The sequence below is a fragment of the Poromitra crassiceps genome (assembly GCF_964638095.1).
Source record: "Poromitra crassiceps genome assembly, chromosome: 7".
Classification (NCBI taxonomy): domain Eukaryota; kingdom Metazoa; phylum Chordata; class Actinopteri; order Beryciformes; family Melamphaidae; genus Poromitra; species Poromitra crassiceps.
In genome coordinates, this window is record NC_139628.1 from 38,845,944 (window position 1) to 38,858,443 (window position 12,500).

The 12,500-nt window shown below is 45.1% G+C and overlaps 1 protein-coding gene across 1 annotated transcript in view; it reads left to right on the forward strand.

Moving 5' to 3' along the window:
• Positions 1-12,500, forward strand: part of plcb3 (phospholipase C, beta 3 (phosphatidylinositol-specific)) — a 92,769-nt gene that overhangs the window by 43,958 nt on the left and 36,311 nt on the right. The window contains exon 3 of the mRNA XM_083640595.1: positions 10,846-10,914. Within this exon, the coding sequence (XP_083496721.1) occupies positions 10,846-10,914 (69 nt within the window). The remainder of the gene's footprint in view (positions 1-10,845; positions 10,915-12,500) is intronic.

The window sequence follows — 12,500 nt, forward strand, 5'->3', positions numbered from 1 at the left end:
TGCGCGCATCCGAGAGCTTGGTTGTCAGGGGTCGCACTTCAAAGATTCCAGGCTGACGTGCTGCACTCTCCGCTCGGCAACACGAAGGCAGCTGGCTGCCTGCGGCTCGCTGAGCTCTACTCAGCCACTAACCTCCGTCAAAAGGCTCTTCCCGAGGGGAGCGCCACAACACACTGAATCCCACTCGATTTGGAGGCGGAACACGCCAGGATTGGCCAAAGCCCAATACAGTCCCCAGAATTGTCAAATAAAATCATCGACATGATACTATGACCCGCCTCTCAACCTGTCATCTTAGACAAACTATGTTTTCAGTCTGAAACGGACTCATATGCACGTGACGAACGGGTTCAGTTCGACTTTAAGGCCATGTTCACATTACAGGCAAATCTGATTTGCTGATAAAGTCATTAATCATCATTATCTTGATTGGTTTCCCAAATCTGATTTGGGATTGTGTCCGCACTGCCACAAATCTGATTCTCAAGTCGGATCTGTGTGTCCAGACCTAAACAACCTATCTGCATGGCTTGCTATGGTAACGACGTGGGCATCAGTAAATACATACGTTGGTGACGTGGTTTTCCTGCGCAGAAGTATTTGATGACGAGTTGCGAGTGACGTTCAAATCAGATTTGGTGGATCTGCGCGTCCGCACTGAAGTCACATCAGTCGAAAGCAGATTGGAAACTACCTCCATACAGTATGTGGTTTGGGACAAGTGACACAAATCAGACTTGGAGCGTCCAGACTCATAAAACCAATCTGGATAAAGTCATTAATAGGTCACTAAAGTTCACAAATCAGATTTGGCCTCCTAGTCTGAACATGGCCTAAGTTCTCCCTCTAGAGAAATATTATGAGGTGAGAGAGAGACAAAGACAGTGTGTTCCATGCTTCCCGGTGATATTAAGTCTCTCTTTCTTTCTCTCTCTCCCTCGTGTCTCTCTCTCTCGTGTCTCTCCCTGTGTCTCTCTCTCTCTCTCTCTCTCTCTCTCTCTGAACACCTTGCCAACTCTCCCATCAAGGCCATAAAACGCTCCGTCTGTCTCTCTTTGTTCATCTGCCTCTCAAATGTTTCTGCCTCCTTTTACAGTTTCCTCCTCTCCTCTCCTCTCCTCTCCTCTCCTCTCCTCTCCTCTCCTCTCCTCTCCTCTCCTCTCCTCTCCTCTCCTCTCCTCTCCTCTCCTCTCCTCTCCTATCTTCTCTTCTTCTCTCATCTCATCTTCTCTTCTCTCCTCTCCTCTCCTCCTCTCTTCCCTCCCCTCCTCTCCTCTCCTCTCTGCTTCTCTCCTCTCCCCTCCTCTCTGCTTCTCTCCTCCTCTCCTCTCTCTCATCCTCTCCTCTTCCAGCGTATTACAGTAGATGTCAGACTAACTTATTATTACTTTACTTTATTTGTTTATTTGGGAGGGACAAAGCATACTTAATGAACACGTTGAAACATATAAAATGATACAAGTGTAAAAAATGCCAGATTTAGCACAAGGCTAGTTTCCATCTGTAGTCCCCAACATAAAACAACAACAAGGACAAGAATATAAAAACGGAGCAACAACACAGGAGACAAAGTGCATTAAGAGCATTAAAAGTGCATAGAAAAGCCATAAACAATTTACAAAGTTGTGTATTAGTGTGTGTGTGTGTTATCTGACCGCTTATCTGATTGGCTGATTAAGTTTACACTGACTGAGTAGTTTGCTGGCTGGTTAGCTGACTGCCTGTTTACACACTTGTTTCCTAGCTGATTGATTAACTGACTGGTTGGTGGGGTGACAACTGTGGTGGAAGGTGGAGCTGTACAGTATGCGTATTGGCACGGTGTGTGTGTGTGTGTGTGTGTGTGTGTGTGTGTGTTGGGGGTGTGTGGGTGGGGGTGTGTGTGTGTGTGTGTGTGTGTGTGTGTGTGTGTGTGTTTAGGAGCAGACAGGCAGACAGATCAGTTTCCTATATGCTGTCATCGTGTGCCATTTGATAGCAGCTTTGATTGGTTATTTGAGATATATTTAGCTATGGTGATATGTCCAACACACACACACACACACACACACACACACACACACACACACACACACACACACACACACACACACACACACACACACACACACACACAGGCGTGTCACAGGAAAGGAGCGGTGACTGTTTTCTTGCCCCTTGATATTTGCTCAATCATAGCTAAATGAATGGAAGAGAGGAGGGCAGCAGTGCAGTTGGGGCGGCTTTAGCTCAGGAGGTAGAGCGGGTCGGCCAATGACGCAAGGGTTGGCGGTTCGATCCCTGCTCCCTCCCAGCTGCTGTCGCTGTGTCCTTGGGCAAGACACTTAACCCTCCTTGCTCCCGATGGTGTGTAGGCACCCTGCGTGGCAGCCTGCCGCCATCGGTGTATGAATGGGTGAATGTAGACTATCTACTGATTGTAAAGCGCTTTGGATAAAAGCGCTATATAAATGCAGGCCATTTACAATTTACCATTTAGTGCAGGAGGGCAGCAGTGCAGCAGGACAGGAGGGCAGCAGTGCAGGAGGGCAGGAGGGCAGCAGTGCAGGAGGGCAGCAGGGCAGCAGTGCAGCAGGACAGGAGGGCAGCAGTGCAGCAGGACAGGAGGGCAGCAGTGCAGCAGGGCAGGAGGGCAGGAGGGCAGCAGTGCAGGAGGGCAGCAGGGCAGGAGGGCAGCAGTGCAGGAGGGCAGCAGGGCAGCAGTGCAGCAGGGCAGGAGGGCAGCAGTGCAGGAGGGCAGCAGTGCAGCAGGGCAGGAGGGCAGGAGGGCAGCAGGGCAGGAGGGCAGCAGGGCAGGAGGGCAGCAGTGCAGGAGGGGGAGATGACTGGAAAGTGAATCAAAGAAAGGAAGGAAGGAATAGGTGAACGACAGCCTGGTGAAAGTACATTAAAGTCTAAAGTCTAGTGTGTTCAGTGTAAATATAGCAGGACTGAACCTAATAACCACCGCCGCATCAAAAGCCACCAATAAACTTAATTGTGACACCATAAAGATGCAGCCTGTGGGGCATTTTTCCTATTACACTGGGGATATTGTTTATTTTTAATTTTCTATATAATAATATTTTTATTGGGATTTTCCATAACTTGAAATCAAGTGCGCTCCTCATTGCGTCCCTCGCTGCGCGTGCTCGCCCGCTCAACTGGCAGCGCTCATTTCTACCTACCTACCGGACCTCGTGGCCCTCCAGCCGGTCGCGCCCGCTTCGCAGACTGGCGCTCGGATCACATCCGTTTTCAAACTCCGCCTTCATCTTGACGTCAACGACACACCTGTAAAGTTTCGTGGCTGCATCTTCCACGGTTTTGACGCTGTCGCGCCGACAAAATAAACACCTGGCAACGTACTCAAAACCGCTTCTGTGGTCGTTGCCGCTACAATAGGGGTCTCCAGGACCACATGATGACACACACACACACACACACACACACACACACACACTCAGGTTCAGTGTCATATTGAGCAAGGTGATCCAGAAATGGCTGCCGTATATCAGAACATTACGTCCGTCATTTAAGTTTTCGGGACGACTCGGACGAGGTTCGATTTTCTGCGTTTTTCGCATCGGTCAATAGATTTTTGCGAGCTGGGACCCGTCTGTGTTTTCAGATGACGGATTAAAAAACACGCATACGAAAACAATCGGACTGTGTGTGCAAAGACCTTTAATCTGAGCCTCAGTATCTTGACTGCCCCCAGCCTTCAGAGGACTTCCTTTGCGATGACCATTCCATACATAACACTGAGGATATTGTTGTAATAGAGATCATTGACATTCAGGGTGGCGTGCCTCTGGCAGCAGTGGGGCCTCATGGTTACACAGTCCGTCCTGTAAGGGAAAGGTCGCAGGTTCAATCCCCGCAGCAGCTAATCCGGCGTGGCACCGACACTGACAGGGTGAGGGGTTCCATTCCCACAGGTGCCACCTGAGCTATCATGGCGCTCTGAGGAAATGGCAGTAGGAGTAAATTACCTGCCGGAATGCATCGCAAACTGACGATGTATAACAGTGTAGAAGGGTCTCCGTTTTTTAAAGAAAACTAAAGCTACAATTGTATCTTGTTTTAAAACTAAATGACTTCATCTGCACACAAACCGCTATCACACACTCCCTCGTTTTGACTTGTGATGTGATCGCGGTTGAGACTGAAGTGATTGAGAAATGGAGTGAGCTGCCTTTGAGCTGCTAGGAGCCTAACACTGTGAGATGAATGGACTCGTACAGCTGCAATCACTAGCTACTGTAAATATTACATGCTGAAACACACACACACACACACACACACACACACACATATAAACACACACACGCTTTTTGAGCGAGAGGCCAGAATATGTCAGGAATGCACTCTCAAAGATGACCGACCTTCACACACGCAAATGCACGACCGCACCGTCGTGCACATGCACACACACACACACACACACACACACACACACACACACACACACACACACACACACATGCCTGTATAATCACATGCATTTGAGTGAAGATGCAGTCATGGAGAATTTCTTGTGCTTCTGTGTCACATGCAATGAAATACCCAAGACTGTACGCTAAATGTACCCTGCTCACAAGCTGCCACACACACACGCACGCACACACACACACACACACACACACACACACACACACACACACACACACATACACACACACACCCACAGACCACACACACACACACACACACACACACACATTGTCTTGCTCAACAAGTCAGGATGTTTCACAAGTCAGGACCTGCATGTGCATGTCTGCTTACTGCTGCACCACTAGCTGTGTGTGTGTGTGTGTGTGTGTGTGTGTGTGTGTGTGTGTGTGTGTGTGTGTGTGTGTGTGTGTGTGTGTGTGTGTGTGTGTGTGTGTGTGTGTGTGTGTGTGCGTGCGTGTGTGTGCAATCTCAGGAAGGGCTGTGGTTACTAACCAGTAAAGAAAATGCTAACTTTCTCACTTTCTCACACACACACACACACACACACACACACACAGGCGGCAGACAAGGTTGTAGTCTCATTGTCATGGTCTCCAGGGAGTCACCATGGCGATGGCAGAATGAAACCACAGCCTGGGGGAGAGGTGTGTGTGTGTGTGTGTGTGTGTGTGTGTGTGTGTGTGTGTGTGTGTGTGTGTGTGTGTGTGTGTGTGTGTGTGTGTGTGTGTGAGTCTGTGTGTGTGTGTGTGTGTGTGTGTGTGTCCCCTTGAGCACAAACGTCCTACAGACCCAGAAGAGTTTTATTCCCCCACAAAGTGAGTTAATCCCCACAGGCCAATCAGAGGACAGTTTGAGCCAGAATTTAATCCCATTGGTCGGCCGGCACTGACCTTTTATATCAGGGGTGCCCAAATTCTTTCCCATGTAGGGCCAAAACTCAATCTGGGTGGAGGGCCGAGGGCCAAAAATAAACGTTGTGGAATTACATTAAAATGTATTGTGTTTTATAGAAAATTAACATTCTAAATCTAAAATAACATTTCAATATAATAATCTACTTTTTATCTGTTTGGTAATTGTAATAATTTGCAATTGGTTATATATATATAAAAAAAAAATCAGCATTTGTGGGGAGCTTAAACATTTAATCAGTAAACACCCAGTTAAAAACAGTTGTATTTTCCACCTTTGTAATCAAGAGAGAAATTTGACTTAATTCACAACTTGAAAAATCCTCAAGGTACTTTGAAAATCAGCTTTATTGTCCATCTTTTGTAAACAATTTGCCATGACAATTTGCAGGGATGCAATCTCAGGAGTGAACACAGTATCCGCAGCCACATTCAGACACTGTTTCACAAAGTCACCACATGAAAAAGCTCGTCCACCCTTTGCAATCAGTGCAGATATCTGATAACTTGCCTGAGTTGCATTCTGGATAAAAAATCAGGGGGGGGGGGGGGGGGGGGGGGGGGGGGTGGATCCCCGGACCCCGGACCCCGACCAATCCCAGGGGAGCTGACGGTCTGCGGGGTGATGGCATCACAGCCACAGAGAAACGATACAAGAAGGAAAAAGGAAAACAGAGAGACTTTCGCTTTGGCATTATATATGTGTGTGTATGTATGTATGTATATATATTAGGGCTGTCAAACGATGAATTTTCTTAATTTAGATGCGATTAATCGCGATTAACTATAGTTAATCGCAAGATTAATCGCATCCTTGTATCGCATGTTTAAAATGCCATTATTTTGCATTTCAAAGCATTTTTTATTCGATGTTAATAATTCTTACCAGTGTGTCGTGATTGGGAATCAAATGAATGCAAATAAATGTACTTTGTGATCTTGAATTTTAGATTTGCAATGTAGACAGGAGGTAACAATGTCTACAAAATATATCTTGAATAGAAAATAAATGCACAATTGTAAACAGTGCAGTACACGCTCCAGAACCCAGCACTTTGAGCTGCATTCTATGTATGAAAGGTGCTATACAAATAAAGCTTATTATTATTATATTATTAGAACCGATACTTCCGGCGGCGGCACTGTGGAGCAGTCAAAACCCAAAAATGACACAGCCGAAGAAGGCTGTGTCTGACCTAAAAACTTTGGCACTTCCATGTGAATAATGGCTCGTATTGGAAACGGTGTATATTGATAATGTGTATATCGCGTGAAGCCATTGGAGCCGACCTCCCAGTGGTTAGAGGGCCCGCGCATCCGAGACTCTGAAGGAAGAATGAGTGATGAGTCTCGCGCTAGCTAGCTGGCTGCTAGCTGGCTGCTAGCTGGCCGCTACCTGCTCCGGTATGCTTAAACTCGATGTACTTCGGTGATATTTTAATTCTGTTTTACACAAGGTGCAAACTACTGTTGACTTGTCCACTGTGCCATTTGGGAGTTTCTTAAAGTAAAACGAGCCATTTAGAAGCGTATTGCTGTCTTTCTCTTCCATGCCTGCACAGGCAGGAGACAGGAAACAGCTGCGAACGGCTTGACTACAAGTACGGGTGCGACCAAGGGACAAAATAGCGGCATGCGATTAACGCGATAAAAAAAAAACGCGTTATAGTCGGCCCTTAATCGCGTCACGATTAACGCGTTAATGCTGACAGCCCTAATATATATATATAATATATATATATATTATATAATATAAATTATATATATAAAATATATATATATTATATATTATATATACATATATATATTATATATTATATATATATATTATATATATTACATATATAATATATATATTATATATATATATACACACACATATACACACACATGCACACGCACACACAATAGAAATTGAATATAGAATCGGAGAAACATGGTCAAACATCAGAAAATGAAAATCTTTCTTTTAAGGTTTATAAATATAATTTAGATATAAGATAGAGCCTGCAGCATTAGATTCAGAGTTTCCCAGTCATATTTGGAGATAAGATGAGGCAAATGTTTCGATAGGTATCCTGATAAAGAAGTCAAAAAGGCATGTAGGCATGCATGTAACACAACTGTGTTATTACTGAAATTGCAACAGAAATGTGTGACTTTACTCTTGTTTGACTATGTTTTACACAGACAGTATGATGGTGGTAATGTTATGCAGGTCGTTAGCATTCTGTATTGTTGCCTGGTTCGCTAACTTGAAAGCACTAAACCACTGATACTCAACCCGAGGCTCTAGCGCCACATGCGGCTCCTTTATGGGGTAGTTGTGGCTCTTTTAAGTCCTACTTAAAAATTCATAAATAAATAAAAATCGAATCAAATAATGGGAGGAAAGAGACTTTTTTTGTTGTCAGTGTGGCTCCTGAGTAGGGCAAGGTTGAATAGTACCACTGCACTAAACACAAACAGTTAGTACGGTGTTGTCTGATTGGTGTGTTTATGGGACAGGCCTATAGCAGCAGCCAGCCTGGCCAGGCCTTCCACTGCAGGAAGAATTTCACATGCTTCCCTCAGGACGGAGGCTTCAGATCAACAGATATAAAAAGCACGTGCACTCACCTGGCTACATTTTAAAAAGCACGTGCACTCACCTGGCTACATTTTAAAAAGCACGTGCACTCACCTGGCTACATTTTAAAAGGCACGTGCACTCACCTGGCTACATTTTAAAAAGCACGTGCACTCACCTGGCTACATTTGCTCAATGCTTCTTCTTCCACTCCACTTTAATGTGCAGCAGTCATGTCGTTGGCTAATGCTAAGCACTCAAAGATGCTTTACATGAAACAAATACATTATTCATTTAACATAAACGTACACAGATACAGAAGAAAATACAAATATAGAGCTTACAGAGTGGAAGGATGGTGGAGGAGGTGTGAGTTGCAGTTGTAGGGAGGCAGTGGGAGTCAGATATTGTCGGCTTTTCCTTGAAGAAGTGGGGTTTTTGTGTTGGTTTTTAAAAGAAGGGAGTGAGGCTGAGTTTTGGATGTTTGGAGGGGAGGGTATTCCAGAGGGTTTGGGTGCAGCTATGGCAAAGGCTCTGTCCCCCAACAACGTTGCGGTGCTTGGTCCTGGTGATGGAGGTCAGAAGGATGGCATCAGCAGCAGATCTGGAGGTGTCGGGTATGAGGGGGCGAGATTGTTCCCGGGCTTTTGTCGGTGATGATTGAGGAGCTCGAGATGGATTCGGTGCTGTATTGGAACCCAGTTTATTACACAAAGTGTATGAAACCCATGACCAGAATAGTCATGCATTCTGTCATTGTGTTACCCTATGGATGCAATTATAGTGACAATAAGTCATCGCCCTTTTAGCTGGACCCCCCCTCAAGGACCCCTGGGGGTCCCCGCACGCACCCCACTTTGAGATTCCCTCAGTAGTTAGTTACTGTATTAGAAGTATGGGGAGAAAATGACAACAAGGAGGTGGGAGGGACGAAGAAAACATACAGACGGAGTGAGTGAACAACAGGAAGAGAGCGATAAACTTTTGATGTTTTCAATTAATGAACGCTCTCACGAAAAGGAGAGTGTGGGAAAAGTATGAATAACGGCCCAAAAATGCAGCAAGTCAGTGGTGGAAAGAGAGAGAGAGAGAGATCGGGGGAGATAGGAGAGGAGAGGAGAGGAGAGCGAGCGAGAGGGAGATGGACGAAGAAAGGTAGAACCGAGTGCAGGGCAATACAAATATTTACAGTGTGTCGTTCTCTCTGTTTATGGCCTGCTTTACGACCGCGCTCCTCTCCTCTCCTCCCCTCCCTGCCTCCCTTTCCCCCGCTTTCCTCCTATCTCTCTCTCTCGTTCTCTCTCTCTCTCTCTCTCTCTCTAGACGACTATCTTTAAATAAGGACGACATGTGACTTGTGCAATGCTTGACACAGAGGGGACAGAGGAAGATAAATACGAGCCGATTTAACGGACGGGGGAGAGGGGCTAGACGGAGCGGCACAGGCGTTTAGCTTGAGGACAAAGTTTCTGTGAAGGCCTTTCTTCAAGTTCTTCTTCTTCTTCTTTATTCCCACCATCCATCTGTCTTTTTTCTGTCTACTGCTTACATGAATAGGAGACAGCTCATATGAAACAGTGGGGCATTATGCCAACATGTCCGCCCCCCTCTTCCTTCTTTTTAAGTGTTCCGGGTTCAGGAAGTAAATTCCCCACTCATTTGCTCCATAGAAAATTTTGGAAAATCCCAAATATGAAGAGATTAAACGTTGAACTGGACCAAATGGCTACCCGTTCAATCAGGAGCTTCTAACAATGGATTTTGATCAAAATGCACAATATGAAAACGGAACAAAAATGTGTATTCGTCCCATAGGCTACAGCATTGCAAGTGCCAAGTGGTGATCGATCCCCTTTCCCTCATTTTCAACAGTGGCACTAAATATTATAATACTGTCATGTAAATGACATGATTTGTAATCATACTAAAAAATAATAATTGATCGGACAGTAAAAACATGGTGGTGTGTGGCGTCAATCGCGGCCATTGCTTTGGTCTGGTAAGCAGTCACATGTAACTTTGAAGTGGGTAATGCTTCTATGGGAACAGGGAGAACCTTGTGGGAAATATTTCACAGCCATTAAAGACAATTTCTTACTGAAAGCTGAAATCATATTGACTGATGGCTTCTACACAAACATGCACAATCTGATACCTTACAGGGGTGTCAAACTCATTTTAGTCCGCAGGCCACATGCGACCCAATTTAGTGTCAAGTGGGCCAGACAAAGAAAATCAATAATCAATAATAACCTATAAATGACAAAACCTCCACATTTCCCCATTTCTTTTAGTGTAAAGAATTACAGGTACATTTAAGAACACGTTCTTACGTAGGGTTATCTCAGCTACCACCAAGCACATTATCACATCTACTGTCTGTACTGTGCATTACAATCAGGGGTGTAGTGGAGGGGAAACAGTGTACACACACCCCTTTGAAATGAGGATAGTTTACTCACCTATTTTCAGATCAACTGTATAAATCAATGAGGACAAACAAGGTGGGTAAACTACTCACCTTGGATAGTTTACCCACCTCTGTACAGTTACAGTATATTTACCACTACACGCCTGATTATAATTATTGGCAACTGTGCAATTATCTGTAGTCAAGCAAAGGTAATGAAAATAGCTGACCATTTAGTGATTAATACAGATAACATGAATAGGCAATTTAATATTGAACTTGCTCCTGAAACCTGGTACCTCTTAGCCCTCACAAGTGCATCACATTGGATTGAAGGACTTTGCAAAGTCATCCTTTGGGCCGGATTGGACCCTTTGGGGGGCCGCATCTGGCCCCCCAGGCCGCATGTTTGACACCCCTGCCTTACACTGTTACAGCTAATAGTCAAAACGATGTTTCAGCTCTCCTGAGGTACAATGATGATAACTGAGATAAACCTCGTCCTCTCTGTCTTTTAGGAGGTGGAGATTTTGGACATCGGCACCATCAGGGACACCAGAACAGGGAAGTTCGCCAGACTACCAAAGGTAGGTTGCGTGCATGCGTGCATGTGTGTGAGTGAGTGTGAGGGAGAGAGAGAGAGAGAGAGAGAGAGAGAGAGAGAGAGAGAGAACATGTCTCCCCCTGCTGTTGATAACTGTCCTCTGAGCAGAAAAGTCACACGTAAGTGTGAGACTGTCACCAAGAGGTTTGTGAGTGTGTTTATACACCGATGTGTGCAGTATCCCAATAGATATGTCGTGTTTTATGTGTTTCTGTAATGTGTGTGTGTGTGCATGTGTCTCTGTGTATCCTCGTGTTCCTGTTTATATACATATCTGTGTGTGTGTGTGTGTGTGTGTGTGTGTGTGTGTGGTTTCCACTCTCAGCTGATGGTCCAAAGGTGACAGGCTGCTAATGAGCTATCTGGCAGACAGGAAGTGATATAACGAGTGGCTGCTGCCACAGGAAGTCCTTGTGTATCAGAAGAGAGCTTGAGGAGACCAGAGGGACACTAATGTAAAGCCGCAGGTCATGTGGTCCTAGATGTAAACATCAGTGTGCGTGAGCAGCATGGCTGAACGGACAGAGAGATGAGCGCCACCTACAGAAACTCAAACTGCAGTGACGGAGAATCCAGGGAAAAAGTAGAGTGAAGAGAAAAAAAGATGTGAATGTGGTTAAAGAAGCGTGGAAACCAGTGAGCCTCTGCTCTGATCAGCGTTGTTCCAATAATAGAGAGGCAAAGTGAACGTCATTCCGTGCTTTTCTCCCTGTACCAAGCGCTGAAAAGATATGAATGCCGGTGAACTGAAAATAAATTTACGTTTGAATTGTGCCACGCGGTGTCACTTTAAAACATAACTTTGCATGTCAAGAAAGTCGCACTTTGTCGCCAAACTGTTGCACTATAAGTTATAAATCGGAAAGACTACGGTACATACACTGTCGCCTAAGTGACGTCACTTTCTCTACCGGCAAAGCTGAAGACCGGAGACATGCCAAGAGCTTCCACGAGCTATGTAGTTTTTATATGAAACTAACCCCTATGTTTCATTTTGACGACAAACTGTGACTTTCTTGACATGCAAAGTTATGTTTTGAATTGACAAAATTAACGTTGGCACCCCGTGGCACAATTCAAACGGGATCAACAAAGTAACGTTATTCTCCATTCACTGCCATTCATATTTTTCCCAGCGCTGGTACAGGGAGAAAGCAGGAAGTGACGTTTCACTTTGGCTCTCTATAGAAAGTCCTGGAGAGACACCGAGCTTTGCTTCTCGTTCCACCTGTGGCATAGAGCTGCGTTCACTAACGGAAGGAGGTTACAAGTTGAGGAGTGTTGTGTTGATGTGTTGTGTTAATGAAATGTAACTCATAATGTTGTGTCAAAATAAGATGTTCAGGATTCGTTGCATTCTGGGGAAACCCAACATTCAGGAGTGTTGCATAGTGTTATGTAGTCTAGTAACAAAATGCAACATTCAGGACTGCTGTGACAAAATGCAACATTCGGGACTATTGTGACAAAATGCAACATTCAGGACTGTTCAGGAGTGTTGCAGAGTGCCAAAATGCAACATTCAGGCATGTTGCATAAAATGTAACGTTCAGGTGTGTTGCAGAGTGC